The sequence below is a fragment of the Musca domestica genome, unplaced genomic scaffold (assembly GCF_030504385.1).
Source record: "Musca domestica strain aabys unplaced genomic scaffold, Musca_domestica.polishedcontigs.V.1.1 92, whole genome shotgun sequence".
NCBI lineage: Eukaryota > Metazoa > Arthropoda > Insecta > Diptera > Muscidae > Musca > Musca domestica.
Window position 1 is genome coordinate 1476736 of NW_026712441.1, and position 19681 is coordinate 1496416.

At 33.3% G+C, this 19681-nt stretch overlaps 1 protein-coding gene across 1 annotated transcript; it reads right to left on the reverse strand.

Annotated features, from left to right (window-relative positions):
• Positions 1 to 1628: 1628 nt before the first annotated feature.
• On the reverse strand, positions 1629 to 12995 carry LOC131807005 (BTB/POZ domain-containing protein KCTD16-like). Its single transcript, XM_059132014.1, has one exon. The coding sequence runs from the start codon at positions 11972 to 11974 to the stop codon at positions 11288 to 11290; it is 687 nt and encodes a 228-aa protein (XP_058987997.1). The 5' UTR covers positions 11975 to 12995; the 3' UTR covers positions 1629 to 11287.
• Between the last annotated feature and the right edge of the window lie 6686 nt (positions 12996 to 19681).

The following is a 19681-nucleotide window of genomic DNA, read 5'->3' on the forward strand; positions in this document are numbered from 1 at the left end:
TTCCGACGCGATTTTTTTGAAATTTTCCAAGTTTCTTCCAAATGATGGAGGGTATCAAAACTTTGGCCCGGCCGCTGCTTTTTTCTATGAAATTGTCTGAAAATCCACATAAGAATTTTCTTATGAGTTCTTTATCCCCTAGAAGAGAAATGTCTATATAGGTCCACGATATCGTATCGCCCCCATACATATAACCGTGCCGCCCGATATTCCGTATTTTGATGATTTCAGATAAAAATGTTCAATGCAATTGTCTGAAATTCTACACAATGAGTTTTTTTTTTTTTTGAGTACTTTACCCCCTGAAAATGAATGGTCTATATAGGTACACGATATTGCTTATTCCCCATATAACGGTAGCCCACCGATATTCGGTATTTTGATGACATTTGCGATGTTATTCACCGGAATTGTTTCAAAAGTCATATATAATATTCGGAACAATTACTACAGTCTATGACACAAATTACTTATGCAGGACCACGTCTTCCTATAGCCCCCATATAACGGTTTTCATTTGAATGGTATTTTCCGACACAATTTTTTTGAAATTTTTAAAGTTTCTTCCAAATGGTGGATGGTATCAAAAGTTCGGCCCTGCCGAACTTAGCTGCTTATTTACTTGTTTTTATAATTTTCTTCTAAATTTGCTGGCGTTTGGTGGTGTATTAAACTAATAGTCACGGTAACTCATTACTTGGTGATTACGTTTGCCTAGTCGTTCACTTTAAGAATTACTTAATATTTTCAACCTTCTGGGTAATCCAAAGGTTGTTGATTTACATTACCTAGCAATCAGTCATTCGGCTCATCTTCCTCCCAAAACCTTGCTGATTTATTATGTGACTCTTTTTTGCTTTATAGAAACTAACCTCTGCTTTGCCTGTAAAGGTTTTTAAACATAGGCCCACATCAATATTACCTTTACATGTTCGTTTTTATGTTTTTAATTATTATCCTTTTAATATCTCCTCCCTAACAAAAAAAATGCTTGAAATTTGATTTGATAAACACAGCTTACACATACTTACCATTACCATTAGCATAAGTTAATATAACAAGCCCCCGTTCCTCCAATCTTTCCCCTCAATTTTGTGAATGCAAATGTGCCGACCCTTAATTTAAATACACTTCCATGTGATACTTTCGAGTTTTAATGACTTTTCATAGGTTTGAACTTTTAAGCATGAAATTAAAATAGCTTCAGTTTTTATTGATGCTTACAAAAAATCATTAACAGGAGATTAAATGGATTTCCTGCATGCAGGTCATAAAACAATTTGCGTAGTCATAAAAAACTGGGTACCTACCTTTTGTTTGTTGTTGTTGGGTTTCTGAACAATTTTTATTTAAATTTGCATTTTATAGTGACTATAAAAACAACAGGAAGATGCAGGCATTCGTTTTACATGGGCGTAGCATAGAGAAAACTTTTTTTATGTAAACCCCCCAAATTCCTGGTATTTCTACCAGTTTCCACTAACGTAAATATGGGTTGGTTTTTTATATAACCTTACTTAAGGGGAAAATTGTTTGCTTCCTGATTTTGTTTCTCTTACCACGCCAATACCCGTAAAAGAATTCTTAATTTTTAATGAGAATTTTTATTTATTTATTTTTTGGTATTTTTATTAAGTTTTATTTTCATGTTGGCCTCATTGTTCCAATTTTTAATATTTGTTTTCTGTTCTATTTCTTTATTAGTTTGTTTTGTGTGTTAAATTTCACATTTACACAGATATGAACTTAAAGAGGAAATAGAAAATTAAATTTTCAAAATTAAATAATATATTCTTACAAAGTTGTTGTTTGTTTTTAAAGTTAGTTGTAAAGTCTTAGGGTTATACAGTTTTCTTTTATTTATTTTTTCTATATTTTATAGTTTTTTTTTTAATATATCGCATCTCAATTTGGCTAAATATGATTTTAGTCATCTCAGCATTTCATATAATTTATATAAAATCAATAGTGTTTGTTTTTAATAATTCTATGTATAATATAATGTATTTCATTTAACAGATTTTTTAGATTTTTTTTTCAGTTAAGTAAATTGTATTAACATTTGATCAGCATTGATTTGCTAAAATGGCTAGGGAGAAAGCAAGGACAGTAAATTTGGTAACAATTTTCAATTTTGATCCCATTTTCAGGGATTTAGTCATATTGATAGGTGGATATGGGTGTGATGTAAATAGGTATATCATACCGATTCAGATCCAAAGGCCTAGTGTGTATATGACGGGAAAGTATAGGGGACCAGCTCATAACAGTTGTAACTTAAATTTTCAACTTCCTAGTTTTGTTCTAATTTTTATCACAATCTTTCTTCATACGACGCGCATTTGTTTGTCCGAGAGTTACCATCCACTGAAGGTGAAATAAAGATTATTTCACAAAATAAGGAAATATATACATCAATATCAAACAAAAATTGGGGTTCAAAATGGAAATTTATTCGAAAGGCGTTTTCTAGACTCTTACAAATTTATGAAATCAAGTTTATCGCAGAACCGAATTTTTAGATGATAAAGATTTTAATGTTGTGAAAAAAGCATACGCTGACGAAAATAAGTTTATTTTAAGGAAACGTAAAAGAGTGTGTCCCTACGATTATTTAAATTGCGAAGAAAGATTGTCGGAGACACAACTACCTAGCCGATCAAATTTTTATAATAAAATGACTGATGAGGAATGTAGTATAGATGATTATGATCATGCTAAAAAGGTTTGGGAAAATTTTGAATGTGAGACTTTGTTAGATTATTGGTTGTTGAATCTAAAGATTCATGTTCTACTATTATGTGATGTATTTGAAAATTTTCGACAGGTATGTAAAAAAAATTATAATTTAGATCCATGTCAATATTTCACAACACCTGGTTTGAATTGGGATGCCATTTTAAAGATGACAGGTGTAGAGTTCGAAGCCAATAATAAATATCTGAGTGATAATGATCCGAGTAAACCGTCAGTTTATATTATGTACTTTGATGTTAATAACTTATGCGGTTACGCTATGTCGGAATTTTTACCCCATGGCAATTTTAGGAGAGTAGACAATGTAGAATATTTTAATGTAAATAACATTACATATCCAACAGAACTGCATGATTACCATAACGATTTACCATTCTGCACAGAAAATAAAAGGAACTAATTTATGCAGCATACTAGATTAATAACAGATTTAAATAACAAAACAAAATATGTTATACACTATAGAAATTTGCAACAATGTTTACAAAATGGAATGATATTAAAGAAAATTCATAGAATTATTGAATTTCAACAATCTGTTTGGTTAAAGAGCTACATTGATTTAAATAATGAACATAGAACAGCATCTAAGAACGCTTATGACCAAAACTTTTTCAAATTAATGAACAATGCCGTTTACGGAAAGACAATGGAAAACGTTGAGAAACGACAAGATATTAGAATAGTTTGCTCTTGGGAAAGTAAAGGAACACGTTTAGGCGCTCGAGCGCTTATTGCTAAACCGAATTTTCATAGTTCATCTAGAATTTCCGAAAATTTTTTAATTATTAAAATGAACAGAGTTCGTGTAGTCTACAATAAACCTATTTTTATTGGATTTGCAGTGTTGGAATATCAAAATATAAGATGTATGAGTTTCATTATAGTTATATGAAACCAAAATTCAATAAAAAAAGCTCTCACTCAATTACATGGACACTGATTCTTTCATTTATACTACATGGACTGAAGATATTTATGATGATATTAAACAAGATATTCCACAACATTTTGATACTTCATCATATCCCCGTGATAATATGTTTAATTTTCCGTTATGTAATAAAAAGGTGTTGCGAATGATGAAAGATGAATGTAATGGAAAAATTATGAAAGAATTCATTGGTTTAAGATCAAAAATGTATTATTTTAGAGTGGATAAAGGGGAATTAGTTGTAAAAAAAGTTAAAGGTGTAAAACGTAGCATAACAAAAAGACTAAATAGAAATAATTTTAAAGCTGTCAAAATATTTCTTGTAGTCATTGTGTTTATAATATGCTACCCAATGTGTGACAGGTCCATCACAGATATCTAAATTTATTATTCCACATTCCTGTAACCAAGGTTTCTTTTGTAGAGAATCTCGTATAAAAACGCCTCTAAACTTTTTCAAAGGTTTAGTATAACTGTATGAATCAATATCGGTAAGTGGACGATTGGGTAGATTTTTCAATAGTTTTTTGGATCTGGTGAGTAATACAATCCATATCCACTTTTATAAGTTTTAAGATATAAACCATATGTCTATTATGTCGTGTTGCTTCAGCTAGTTGTTCTTTTCCATTTTTAATTGCATTGACGGCTTTTGCAATAGCTGTTCCGCCTATTGCTAAACTTCCGATAGCTGAAAGGGCGGTTAAGACTGGAACAAGTGGTAAAAAACCACCAATTTTTGGAACTGGGATTACTCGTGGTATCATAATGTTGGACTTTCTTTTTCTCCTGAAGTTTGTTGTTATAACATTTTAGCGATTTTTATAGCACCGCCAAGGTTGTTTGGTTTTTCGTCATTTAAAATTTTTAAAGCACTTTAAACTGACGACCGATTGAAAACGAAATTCAACACGAACAAGTTATTAAAAAAAAATAAAGAGAGTGAATCTTGTTCACTAAATTCAATCAATCAGGAGTTTTTACGAAGTTTGGGATTTAAAGTAAAAAAAAAAAACAAATAAAAATGTGCAATTGTATTAATGTATTGCAGAAACAGCAAATCGACAGTTCGATTATAAGTATCAGTATTAAGAGTATCACAGTTATTCATCTTGTCTACAAACATTCAAAATCAAGATTTATATGTTTTACCCAGTAAAAGTCTTCTATACAGGGTTGCCCATATTCGACGGACCTTTGGGCCCTTTGGGCCCATTCCAATCGACGAGGCTTGTCCGCAGGCAACATTCTTTGCGTCAATTGAATTTTGTACGGGAACAAATGCAAATCAATGCGAATAATCCGTTGTAAAGTGGGCCGAGCCATGCCCAACTGCTGAGAACGGCGTTTTTGGGATGTTCTTGGGGACCTCCGATCGCCTTGGTCGACTTTTATATGGCCTCTTTGGATTAGAAAGAGCCTTACCAGTCGAAAATTTTTCGTATAAACGCTTAATGGTATTCTTAGAAGGCGCACTTCTCACATTTTATAATGTTTTAAAAGCACGTTGAGTTTTCACAAATGACTTCTTGTAAAAGTTATGGCATTGCCAGATGGGTCCGTCGAATATGGGCAACCCTGTACATCGAAGGATTTGTTACGAAGGAAGATTTAACGGTATCTTTATCCGTGAACTTACAAAATAATTGTGTAGCTCACATGTTTGATGAAATACGGTATGAACTTAATGGAATCGAAATTGATCGCACAAGAAATTTGGGCGTCTCATCGGAGATAAAAAACTATGTCTCTCTGAACACGAATGAAAGTGAGAGCTTGGTGAATGCTGGATGGGATGGAACTAATACAGATGATCTTTCTCTTCTAAGTGGTTATTTAAATTTAATTTCTGTGTACCTCTTAAAATATTACTTGGGTTTGCAGAAGATTTTGATAAAATTATTGCTAATGCAAAACATGATCTTATTTTATTACGATCTAAAGACGATAAACAAGTGTTGGAATCCATCATTGCATCCAAAGTATGTAAATTATCAAGTTTAAATATAACTTGGAAAATACCACATATACAACTGGCTGATACTCAAAAAATTAAATATGTTGAAGAGAATTAATAATCGAGAACCATTTGGTATATTTTTCAGAACATGGGATATGTACTGTTATTCTTCGCTGTTATCCTTGGCTTCCTTAAGTTGGCAAACGAAAATGAAAGACCTAGATTTGTTTTACTAGCATTTCGAAATTATAAAAATGAATTTATACCCTGTTATTTGGCAAACGTGAAAATTCATTTGAACTCTGACACGTATCCTTACGACGATCTTGATTTGAAATTTGATAGAACCGCTTCGCATTACCTTATGTGATGTACATGAAATTTCAACCAGCTTATTATTCAAGCAACCTAAATCCCCTACTAAAACGAGATAAATTTAAAACAACCGCACCTATAATAGTTTATGGTATACGTCATCAAAATGAAGCTATAAAAAAACAATTACAGCAAATTCGTTTTAAAATTGTGTATGTAAATATACACCAAAATGCGGACCTACATTGGTCATTTTCAATACCAATAGTCCTGCAGACCTAACACAGATCTGGGTAAAATTTGATCAATCTACTTAATTTTATACAGAAGCTATAGTGATTTGCATAGACAAACAGACGGGCATCGTTAGATCGACATAGAATTTTATGCTGATCAAAAATATTTACAGTATGTGGGGTCTAAGATATTTATTTCGAGGTATTACAAAAGAAATAACAATCTTAGTATACCCTCCATACTATGGTGGAGGGTATAAAAAGGTATGCAATTCGCTTCTATTTCAATGGCAATTGATATCACATGTCTAGATTTTCGATTTGAAGCCGAGTTATTGTTTTCGATTTAGACTCATATAATTCGATTAGGAATATTCCGATTTGCTAATGACTCCACGATGAATTGAATTTAGGCTCCATCTTACCACATAGTTCCTGCTCAATAAATTTTCCATTTCATAAAATATCAATAAATGCCCATCTTTTTTCATTGAAAAAGAATTGAAGGAATCCCTGACCTAGTTTTATGAAAGAATAATTGGAACAAATGAGGATAGTTTATGCTTTTCTCAAATTTAAATAATTTGGAATATGAATAAATTCTATCAGACTTTAGCGAAATAGATATTTTCTTCTCCGGTATTCAGCCTATTTTTATAACCATCTGCAGATGTTGGGATATTTGTCATAATTTCTGTACAACCCATGTTTTTTGGTAAAAAAAGCTTTTGTTCATTAAAACATCTTTTCCTACACCCCTAAATTCAAACCAAGTATGGCCGTTAGCCTTTCTTCTTATACATACTCCCCATTCCTATACTATCTATCCTTGCAAATTACCACTACTACTACTACCTTGTTCATTTGTGTGGAAAATTGCAAATCAATCATACACACACACTGGTCATTGTTGTTGTTTTGTTCAATTTCCTGGTATATCTGAAGCTAACGGTAGACTATAATGAAATGAATAAATAAAATAATGTGCATACATTCCATTCGTCCGTTCTCTACCTTTTTCTTTCTTCGTCTCGTCCGTCCGTTCGTCCATCCATTTATTCAACCATTCATTGTGTGTGGCAGCAAATAATTCACTCAAGCTTTGTCCAGAATTCATGATAGAATGCTCAAACAATAGGAATTCATAAAAAATGTATGAAATTGATTTTGTCCATTTACGCTAATGGAATTTATAAAATTGTATTTTTAAATTTAGTTTTAAAATTTTGTATTTTGAGGATATGTATCCTTGAATATTAATGAGAGAAATATTTTTAGCAGCCATTGTTTGATGAAGGTTTCACAAAATGGAAAATATAATAAAGGTTTGATCGGCAGAATGTAGGCAAAGGATTGCAACAGAACACTGAGCAATATTTAGTATTTGGGGGTATAATTGTTTGGGAGGTTGCATAATCTTAAGGACTCTGATGAAGAGAGCTATATCATTATACCCTTAAAAAGGGGAGTAAGTAGATAAGTTCCATTATCTTCAAAGCAATCTGAGATATCAAATTAACCACAAATTGAAAATATATTTGCCCAAATTGTCTGTTATTTGGCAAATACGATCCTTGGAAAAACTGATCGTTTTATATCATGGGTTTTAAGGAATATGGACATCGTCATCCCAACTTAACATATACGTCATATACATATATCGAATATCTGACCTACAACAACCATAAAAATTCAAGGCTACCCTTTAATTTTCATACCTTGGATATACAATGAAAATATATCGCTATCATTATGATTTGAAAATTTCCAAACGATATTTAAAGGATATATTTGGACGATTTCTATTTTATCAAATGAGAATTTAAAATATCAAATGAATGCCAATTCAGGCGATAGTTGGTACCAACAACTTCTAATACCATTGCGTAGGATCTATACCAAATAGTTGATCAATTGTGGAAATTTTTATGCTATACCTAAACGTGGAATGATGTAGGCCTTTTTCAATCCAAACCAGGTTCAGGTTTCTATTTTCCAAATTTTGCGACATTTTTGGAAGCTTTCTTGAAATGTTCTTTCGCAATTATAAATAAGCAAATGAAAATCAGTCTACATTTTCGAATAGCCCCCACACAACGATGATTTGGTGCCGGATATTCAGTAGTTGAGGAATTGTACAGACATTTTACAGCGAGTTTACAATAAGGATTATTAATAAGAAACATATTTTGGAAATAATTCAAAATATATTAAAAATAAAAGGCTATAGTCGTTACGGAGGGTATCAGAAGTCCTTCCCGGATTAAATTACATGTGGTTCTACTTAAATTTTAAATCATTTTTACGTATTATTTGTTGTGATTCATGAATAAAAATTGTAATTCAAATCATTTCAGTTCTATTTAGAGTATTCAAATTGTTATTCCTTTTTAGTTAGAATACCAGCTGACCCGGTGGGCGTTGCCGGCCCGCAGTTTTTGTCTATTATGCATATTTTTCAAAGCATAATTATCCAGAGATATGGCTGATATAAGTGTTCTGCACTGGTCGATTTAAAGTGTTTTATAAGCCCTGCTCCTATTTTGAAGCCGGTGGCTTCAATGTGAAAGATAGCGACCAAAATGTGTGATTGTGCTTTACAAATCCATTAAAAAGTATATATCAACCTTACCCCCGTGTAAGGGCTCAACTTAATTTTTAGCATCGTAAAAATCTTAGCAAAATTTTCCAGTCAGCAGTAATTTGGAATTTGCTCACTTCATAATTGAGGGCAGCATGATTTAAGAATAGCCAATGTTAATTACTCTTTTACACCCATTACCATAACATACAGATTGTGCGCCAAAGGGTTATAGATCGGTGGATATGGGGAATAGTTGTATGGTAAAAATACAAATTTCTGTGTAAGATTTTTACCTCAAAAGTAGCCTAAATACAAATACCCAAATCCTTGGAATATGTGGTGAAGACCTTTGAACCATCATTGAAAGCTTTCTTCTACCCCCTTATAATCCAAGATGACAAATAAGGGCCAAATCAAAAATTTGCTGAAATAAGTTTGAAAACAAGTAAACAAAGGCTATAGTCGTGCGGGTTCGACCATGTGATACCCTACAACACTACAATATGTTAGAAGCCCCCTTATGTCCAAATCCGTTTTGGAAGATTTCGCTTTTGAAATTATGTCATAGATCATTGTCCAGATATTACCCATAGCTTTTTGACCAGGGGTATTTGCCCAATATTTACGCACTCTGTCGTGTTTTTACTTGTTGTAGTCCATTTTACATCTAAATATAATCCAATGGACTTCTTCCCTGTCCTTAACTATCTTCTCATGTAAAATTCCGTGTCGATTGGTTTCAATTGAGTGATCAGGAACATTTGTCTGCTTTTGGTTCATTTGAAGCTCTAGATATTTTGCGATCATCTCCAAAAGTATCTCCAAATTTAGACCCATCTATATGATTTGTTTGTCTACGATATTTGGCTATATTCGTCAAAGAAATTAGCATAAAAAGCCAGAAGTTCACCTTTTGTGTATTTTGGATATCGCCTGTAAGTTATTTTCAGCATTTCGGTAGACTGAAAATGTTGGTATTTTTTTCGTACAAAAGTAGTGGTCCATTCTACCCCTATTTCATTTACATTGGTGTGTATTTGTGGCCTTTATTACGGCTGCAAAATAAAAGTCATATATATCCGATATATTTACTATCGGCATTTACGAAATGGTCAGAATTGACTATTTGTGATTTCGCCGGGATTAAAAATATTCACGGTTTAATGGAAAATTTGACTTTTATTTAACACAAATGTTATGGTCTATTTTACCCACTAAATATTCCCCGACATCCATCCCAATTGGAAGACTTATGCCCAGCCCTAAGCTCTATAGAGAACTACAAAATTAGGAAAATTTTCAGTTTTTGGTTCATTTCAACCACCTTACTATTTTGCGATCATCTCCAAAAGCAATGGGCTTCTATTCTGATCATAATTTGATCTACTAAACGAATACATCATCCTACTCAGAATTACCCAACACCCAGATTGCCTGTAGCACAATGTATTATTCGCTATTACGTCAAGGTACGGTACCAGTATTTTAAGCATCTTGAAGGTTTCGGAAGATTTTTTAATTGCATTTTATTTGTAATTTATTTGTAATTTTGAACTCGATCTGTAATTCGACTATAATTCCAAAAATTGTTGTTTTAAATGGAGAATTTCATTTGTGATTCCTAACATCGCATTTGAACATTGAATCCTTCACTTTGAAATTCGAATTTTTCCATTTGTTATGCTAATTATTTTGCGTTTAATTACCAAATACATAGCCAATGCAAAAAAAAATTAATTATTCTGTATCAAATAAAATAATTCTTATTTCAAATGGAACATAACGAATTATAAATTAAATTCCTGATTTATAATTGAAATGTTACGAATCCCAAATAAAATGTTTTTGAATTGTGTAATTTTCTTAATTTACAGTAGCATTTCAATCTATCTATTATAAGCAGAGAGCATTTCTGTAATTTTCACTGAAATGTTTATATTTCTACATATGTTGCAATGAAATATCCTATAGCAAAAATTCCCTTTCCTATTCTCTGAAAAATTGCAATTATGATTATTTGAATCTAAATTGTAGCCGTATTCTTTTCAATTGATATTTCTTTCTGCGTAACTAATGTAATATAGATACACATTGTCCTTGATCGTTTTTGCCTTCAAATGTTAATACATTCTACCTTTCCAGTAGGGAAGTTTTGTCCTTAAATGCATATAGTTTCTATAAATACATATTTATTTTGTCTAATTTACTTATTTCACTTTCTTACCAAACAATTTTTATAGGTTTTTTTCTTTCTTTTTTGGTTTTTATAATTTTACTAAGTTTTAAATTAGATTAAAAGATCTCTTCTAGAAATCTCCTACTATGATCTGGAACAGATACACATTTGTATTCTTTGGTGGTGATTATGGTGGTTGGTTGTGTTAGATTTGTCTTTGTTTTTTTTGTTTTTTTGTTCTGGGGAGGTGGAGTTGGAGTAGTGTTGGCGAAGATTGGCTATAATGACCCTACGGTTATTTGTTGGGCCTGGGACAATTTCTCATTTAATCCCTAACAAAAACAAATTCATTATAATGATTCCAACGATTTTCTTCAGCATCCACACCCGGCTTGGGCTCAGCCGCCGAACCAGCAGTACCGGAACCACAGCTGCCGGCCAACCGAAAACCTTGTTCATGCAACATATCGAAGCCTTGCTCAATGAAACAATGCTTAAGGAAGAAACGTGAGGTGTAACGATCGGGACCACCATGGTCAGGGTCACGCGATTCATTGAGGGTATCGCCGAAAACTTCACGACACAGGGCGACACGACCACAGACCAGGATACGTGAAAGTTTGCGGAACTTGACATCGGCCAGACCGTCTTTGCCAAATTGAAAACTGCCACGATAGCCAAGGGTTATGCTGCCGGGTGAACGTGTCTCACACTCCTTGCGCATACATGCCAACATGCCCTCCAGCTTATAGTATTCGGCCTCCTTTTGAAGGCGTTGCTTTTCACGAAAACCTTCTGGCAAATTTAGGGTCTTATCACGTAAATAGTCCAGAATGTAACGGAAGAGCACACCGTCACGGTCTAGGAAATAGCGACCCTTGCTGTCCTTTAGCACATTTTCACGGCCTTCGGAAAACATTTCGCAAAGCAGTGAATCCTTTTCGTGGAGCAGGGAATTCAAGGTGGTGGTGTAATGGACACCACCTACATTGAGCTCAACAATTTCAGTCATAATGCCGCTGCTGCCGTAGGCTTAGAATGTGTAACAGATGATGGCCCAGTTAGTTGTTGCTGTATGTGTGTGGGTGTGTGGAGTATGGGTTTTTCTTTATGCCAGATGTTTACACGCACACACGCTGTGTTTGTTGAAAACAATTACACTTTTCCCTTACAATGGATATATCACTCTGTGTGTGTGTGTGTGGCTGTCGGTGCGTTGGTGTGTTTTGCTTTTATAGCCTTTGGGGTTTACAGTGATATTGAAGTTGTTACCACGGTGCTGCTAGTGCTGTTCCTGCTGCTCTTGACGGGAAACGTGGAATGGCTTTTATCTCTGCTTGTCACAAATTTTATGTTCGGTGCGTTTGTGTTGAGCAAACGGCCGAAAAATACAAGTCAAATGCCGAATGTTTGCTTATCACGTTTATATGGGTTTCACGTGCGGCTGACTCTCTGTTTGCTCTACAAAGTCAACACCCGAGTTTGGCCTTAAAAATTCTTTTGCACTTTAAAACTCTTTAAGTCTTCGCGTTGTTCTTATCAGTCAGTGTTCAGCCCAACATATGGTGCTGGGATTTTTTGCGGGTTTATTTCACTTAAATTCTGTGACTTCTTGTCCTCCACCACGATTTGTGTTGTTGGTAAAGGAAATCGTTTCGTCTACTCTACGTTCTTTCGCTTCACTGACACATAAATTCTTGGGAAATTCTTAAGAAATTTTTCTCCCGCACACCACTTTCCGCTATGGTTAATATTTTCTTTAATATTGTAGACACAATTAATTTCTTGCAACACAATTTAGTATACTTTTAGGCTTCAGGGCCCACTTTTTTCTTACAGTTATTTATTTATTTTTTCTTTTGTTACTTCTATCTCCACGTATATATTTTTTATATTTCAATATTTATGTATTTGAAGATATATATATGTACGACACGTTGCAAATTGTGTATGTATATGTGGCTACTAGAACTTCATTTATTACGTTAGGACCACTCGTCGATGTTTTTCCGCTAAAGTTCGTTCGTTCGCTTTGAATTCCCAAAATGAACTGAATGTATTTGGCGGCCGTGCTTTGTGAAATGTTTGTTAAGTGTATTTGGAGTTTGCTGTTTATGACTTTCTCTCACTTTCTCACACACACTCACACACATTCTCTCGCTTCTGAATTCCTGTAAAAGTATTTGGTTAAAACAGTGTTGTGTACTTTCGAAAACCACATTCAATGTTGTTTGGTAGTGAAAAAAGTTATAGTATCCGTGCTTATAACAATATCGAACAAACGTAACTTATTCAAATGTGACTGTACAGAGTTCGGGATGTAATACTCATTATAAAGGATTGTAAAGAGAATTATAAAGTTTCATTTGGTGTTTCGACATACATATGTACTGTAAACTAAATTCAGTACAATTTGGTTTTGATTGAACGGATTGATCTGGAAATTTTATATGTTGGTATTGGGGTCTCTGCTGGTGGGCAGGGTTAAAATAAAGAGTTGCGTGAACGGACACTGTTTACAATTTAAACTAGTATAAGGATCACTGTTAGTGTGAAGAGTTGAGATTTGTATGAAATTTTTGAATTACGTACTAAAAAGTACTAAACGGTACAAAATTTGGCATTTGGGTAATGGATTGAGTTGGAAGTCTAAAATTTGGCATTAGGATCACTTTTCGGTGTGGTTTACTTGATACATGGCAGGTACGAAAACTAGTAAATAATATTAATTTTTGTATTTGAAAGGAAAGAATCTGGAATTTTGAAATTTGGAGTGAGAGTCCTTAATGTTGTTTAAGATAGACAACTAAACTTAATTTGATACCACTTGGAATTATATTATCGGATGGTGGTGAAATTTTTTTGAATTTTTGTAATGAGGTTGAAATGTGGAGGTGGTCTTGGATGTGTACTAAGTGCGTGAACTGTACTAAATTGTACTAAATTTGTTGCATTTCCCTTTTGGTTAAACGGGAGAAACTGGTTATTTGAAAAGTTGGTATTGGGGCCCTGTTGGTGGTAGCTTTGTGATAAAGAGGTTGTTTTGGAAATGAAGAAGTAGAGCTGAAGCCCTGAAATAAATAGAGGTAACACTGTTGGTGTCTGTTGTTAAGATCTATTGATGATTTACAAATACGGCTTTGTTTTTCATAAGCCATTACCATATTCAAATTCGAAACTTTAAATAAACGGTGAATAATATAGCTAAAATCATAATACCGTATATAGGGAGGTACCGTTATATCGGAGCAGTGCGAAGACGTGGACCTGCATAGACAATTTTCTGTCACAGGCTGTAGCATCCACTACGAACTTCAAATACCACATCTCAAACAATTTCAGTGAGTATTGTACCTAAAATCGTCCATATGCCGAATACAAAGAGGTACTGATATATGGGGCCTATGCGAAGAACTGGACCTGCATAGACAATTTTCTGTCACAGACTGTAGTTCCCATTACGAACTCTAAATACGTAATTTGAAACTACTTCGGTGAATAATTACCTGCATAGACAATTTTCTGTCGCAGGCTGTAGCATCCATTACCAACTTCAAATACGACATCTCAAATAATTTTGGTGAGTATTGTACCTAAAATCGTCAAAATGCCGAATATAGGGAGGTACCGTTATATGGGGCCTATACGAAGACGTGAACCTGCACAGAGAAGTTTCTGTCTTAGGCTGTAGTATCCATTTCGAACTTCAAATACCAATTTTGAATTAGGTGTACTTTTCGATGACGAAGTAGCGAGCACGTGCTAGTGTATATCTATTAAGCGATCCATCAAGATCCGTACATGTAGCATCACACATAATTTCAAAAACACAGTTTCCTTATTGAAATGAAAAAGACCCACAAAACCCCAACAAATCAGCAATAATAGAAAATCATTTTTCGTCCATTTTCTGATTTTCAGGGTAAGAGTTTCCTAGGTTCTAATGGACAGACTATAATGATCAAAGTTTTAATTTGGTCCATAGGGTTAAAAATCTAAGTTGTCTTAGATTTCCATTTTTATACCCATCCATTTTTATCCATTCTATTTTTATACCGTCCACCTTATAAAGGAGGATATATTAATTTTTGTCATTCCATTTGCAACACCTATACCTATAGAAAAGGGGAATGATTGTATGTTTGATTGTTTGTTTGTAATTCATGGACTCAAAATGCGCTGAACAGATTTTTCAGAACATTTCCAAATATACTACAGCATCACCTGAAAGTAGCATAGGATATTAATTTTTTTAAATTCCACTTGACACTAGCGATATGGCGACAAAGCGTCAGAATCGGAGGTGCCTCCAAAAAATAGATTTTGTATGCACATACTTTTTATCGATTACAAATATAATCTTCAAATTTGTATTTTGGTACAAAAATAATTTTGACAAATTATATTGAAATCGGTTCAGATTGAGATATAGCTCCCATATAAATTATGAGCTGACTTCATGTATTTTATGCACCAAACACGCTATGTATCTCTAATTTCAATAAAATTTAAAATGTGTAAAGAAATTGCGTACAAAAATTAATTTGTCAAATAATATTAAAATCGGTTGTGGTTTAGAAAAATTTCCCATATATATTTTCGGCTGACACGCTATATATCTCCAAAATCCAATCGGACAATTTCTTCTGGTACATCTCACTCACAGGGTTCAAGATAGTGAAAAAATAAGCCCCCAACATGATCTGTTGTGAAGATGATATATATCTGGTACCTCACCCATAAAGAGTCACAATTTTCAATATCTTTTTTGCCATAACTTGCAAAACAAGTCAGCGATTCTTTACAACTTGCTATATCTAAATATTTCTCTCAACCAAAAACCTGAGATGAATATGGAATTTATGATTTCTCAGAAAATTGGAAATAAATGTTTGATTTTCTCGTAATTTTGCCCATTCCTATATTTTTATCTGTATTAGATGTAGTATGAAAATGGAATACTTTGGTCAACAATATCTGGTACTTCACGCACATTTTAAGTAAGTTTGAAGTAAATCGGACACTGAATTCACATTTTACGATTTTTTTTTTAAATGTTGCCGTTATGTCGGGGGTTAAAAAATGTTTAGGCCAATAATCATTTTTTTCCTACTTCATCAAGCCTTATCTAAATATTGCGAAGTGGTTTAGCTACATCGGGTATTACCTTCCTTAATGTGAAGTCTTAATTTTTCTTAGCAAAATTGTGAACATTGTGGAGGTACTTGATGGAAAAGAATGCTATTATTCATATGTTGGCTATGGCTGATATTTTTCTGCAGAGAATTTTCCATCCTAAAGATTTATTGCGTATTCTGAGACCCACTCTAATAAATAAAATCACTGATATCTGTGGGAGAAAACGCCAAAGTGTCATTACCATTTCTATTACAAAATGTTCTGTGGGCATATGTTAAAATGTATGTCGCTCACTTCTACATAAACAACGAATGTATTGCGCAAATTCCAAAACAGCAAAGAGCGTTTTGTACACGCAATAAATATTACAAAAAATGAGAGAGGCAGAGAGAAAAAAAGTGACAATACTTTGGCAAAGCCAAACAAAGAAAATGGAAAATAGCAAAAACATAAAGAAAAACTAAAATTTTGGTATAGGGAAATTGATAACAGATGTGACGTTCGTGCTGTTCGTGAGTGTAGTTCAATGTTATGCTGCTCTGTAACAAGTGTTTGTTTTGTACGTGGAAGTGACTTTGAAATGTTGCACACTTGGGGATGGATAGCTGTGAGCATGAGTGTGAGTGTTAAACACCAACTAACTAGACTTACTGGCTGGCTGGATGGCTGGTTACTCTATTTACACACTCAGCTCGGAATTTGGCCAACAAATAAATAACCCTAAAATTCCAACACGCAAGATAAAAAATGCAATTTAAAATGTAGCAAAGAGAATTTGTTGATGACATTCCTTATTGAGATACGTGTTGGATATTTTGGGGGAAATAGAGAGAAGGAAACGCGTTTGAGTTCAATTAATTAGAATTTTTAGCTGTCTTATTTAAAAAAAAAAAAATATATATATATATATATATATATATATATATATATATATATATATATATATATATATATATATATATATATATTTTTTTTTTTTTTTTTTTTTTTTAATTATATAAATGATAAATAAAATAAATGCTGGAGTGCTCTAACAGTAGCCGCTTGTGGTTTCCCAGCCAAATATAAAGAAATCACACTTGAATTCCATTACGAATAACTTGTTTTCTGGCAAGTTCTCACCAATATGCTTTTGTACGCTTGAAAACAATAAAATGAGCTGTAACTGGAATTATATAAAAAGCTGTCGGACGAGTGACTTAGAAATGACAGCAGTCTGAAGTTGGTTGCAATTTTTTAGCTCACCCTGTAATTATAAAATATCTTATTTTAAACAGACTGCGTATGTTTATGCGTATATCTCAACAAAATCAAAAAGAACAGCCATCAAACCTTAGCAGCCACCTATATATCTCCAAAAAGTTTAATGTGCGTATGGAACACTTTAGCACAACAACGACAGTATTTTATCCATAAAATTTGCCATAACAAAGTAATTCAATTTTTAAAATTGCAAAATCATTTTCGAATTTTCATACTTTGTATGAAAATGCGTTATTAAATCTAATTCGAGAAACATCCATTGAATATGTTGAGTGACCACTACAGTCTCGCACTAAAAACAGAACTGTGATTTACGAGAGATAAGATAAAGATAAACATCCTTTCTTTTGCTAAAATCATGACAAACTCTATTAAAGTTTAATGGAAAAGTCAACTGCTTTAACAACTGCAAGGGCAACAGACATTCGTTCTCCTCAATGCCATCGCTCAGCTAGCTATGTTTTAGGGAAGTAATGGCAATCAACTATCGTAAAACAAACATGAGAATAAAATAAGTGCAGCATCAGCAACAATTTGCTAGCGCACACACATACTCTCTCACACATACGCTTCCTTTATATTTTAATCCTCGCACATATACATTGACAACTATGCTTACGATATCATTTTGCTACACAAAAGGGAAATGCTGATTAGCAGATTAGATTTTGTGTGGCCACAAAATACCTTTTATTGTGTCTCTGTGTGCACTTGGTGTGAGTGTGTTGAGTTCTACTGCCTTTGTTGTTCTACTAAAACTGAAATTGTGTCCAATATTATTTTAACTATTGCAAAAAAAATCCGAATGTCGATAAGTACTGTTTAGCTTGTTAAAAAAGTATGGGCTTAAATTAAGAGAGATTTAAAAGTAGAATACTTTATGTTAAAATCTAAAATATTTAGAAATTCATATCAATAAGTGGACAATGAACAAAAAAATCGAGATAGAGTTGTGAAACTTGGTACACATTGCCATTTGATATCAAAACAGGTATACCAAGGCTATAATCGGGCGGGGCCGACCATTTAATACCCTACAGCACTACAATTGTCTTAAAGCTTCTACAGATTTGAAACCCCCATATCTACTATATAATGTTGAACCTAGTTGTTCCCCTTTTTGAATAATCAATATAGATCAGGAACCAATATTTTTCAAAAACAAACGATTTATTAAAATTCATCGGTAATTTACGAAGCAGATGTTACTACTACATATATCAAATACCTAATTCGCTACTTCACAAGGAAAATCTAAACAATATTAGGTTTTTAATTCCATTTTAAACACTAAACCTGCAAATAACTCCCAAAACAATATGCTTCTATTTTGTCCTACCCCATGCAAATATTGCTAAGGATCGGACGATAATTGTGACCTGAATTTAATTTAATTTAATTAGTTTAATTGATTATTTTGACTTTTGAGCATACTATATTTTAGTTTGTTTGTATGGATCCTAATAAATAGAATCTAGTTCATAGATCTGTACAACACTTCCTAAACGTATGAATAATTTCATATATCATACGCAGAGGTTTCATACAAACGGCTGGAGTCCAAAGAACTACATAAAGAATTATTTCATTCGACCGAACTAGATTGGCGTAACTCTGATCCCGATATCTTCACTAAAACAATTATAATGGAACCGATCGATTCTTTGTATTTTTATACCCTACAACACTATGTGTTGGGGGTATTACAAGTCAAACTTGTAAAAAAAAAAAAACTTATGTAACACCACGAAATATTGGTTTCCCACATAGGAAAGTATATATGGATCTTCCTATCTCGCCGAGCTGAGTCGATCTAGCTATGTTTGCCCCTTCGACCGTCTGTCCATGTTAATTTGTAATCACTCTACAGGTCGCAATTATGGCCGATCTACACTAAATTTAGAATGGAGGTGGGGCTAGGGTCAGAATAGAACCCTATTTCTTTTGGAGATGATCGCATAAAATGGACCACAACAACTGAAAAAATTAATGATTTTGCAGTTGCTCTACAGGTCGCAATTATAGACCAATCGACGCGGAAGTTAGCATGGGGCTTCGGGCTGGACAGAAGCCTTCCAAATTTGTTGGTCATCGGGTAATATTTAGTGGGTGAAATAGACCACAACATTTGTGTTAAATAAAAGTCAAATTTTCCATTAAACCGCGAATATTTTTAATCCGGGCGAAATCACAAATAGACCAACTGGTCAATTCTGACCGTTACGTAGATGCCAATAGTAAATATATCGGTTATATATAGCGAAATATATACAATGTATATATACAAAGAAAGGGGATGTTAGCTAGAATGCTTATA

Bases quoted from the DNA above. Each gene is read 5' to 3' on its own strand.
- LOC131807005 (XM_059132014.1), bottom strand. From the start codon at position 11,974: ATGACTGAAATTGTTGAGCTCAATGTAGGTGGTGTCCATTACACCACC.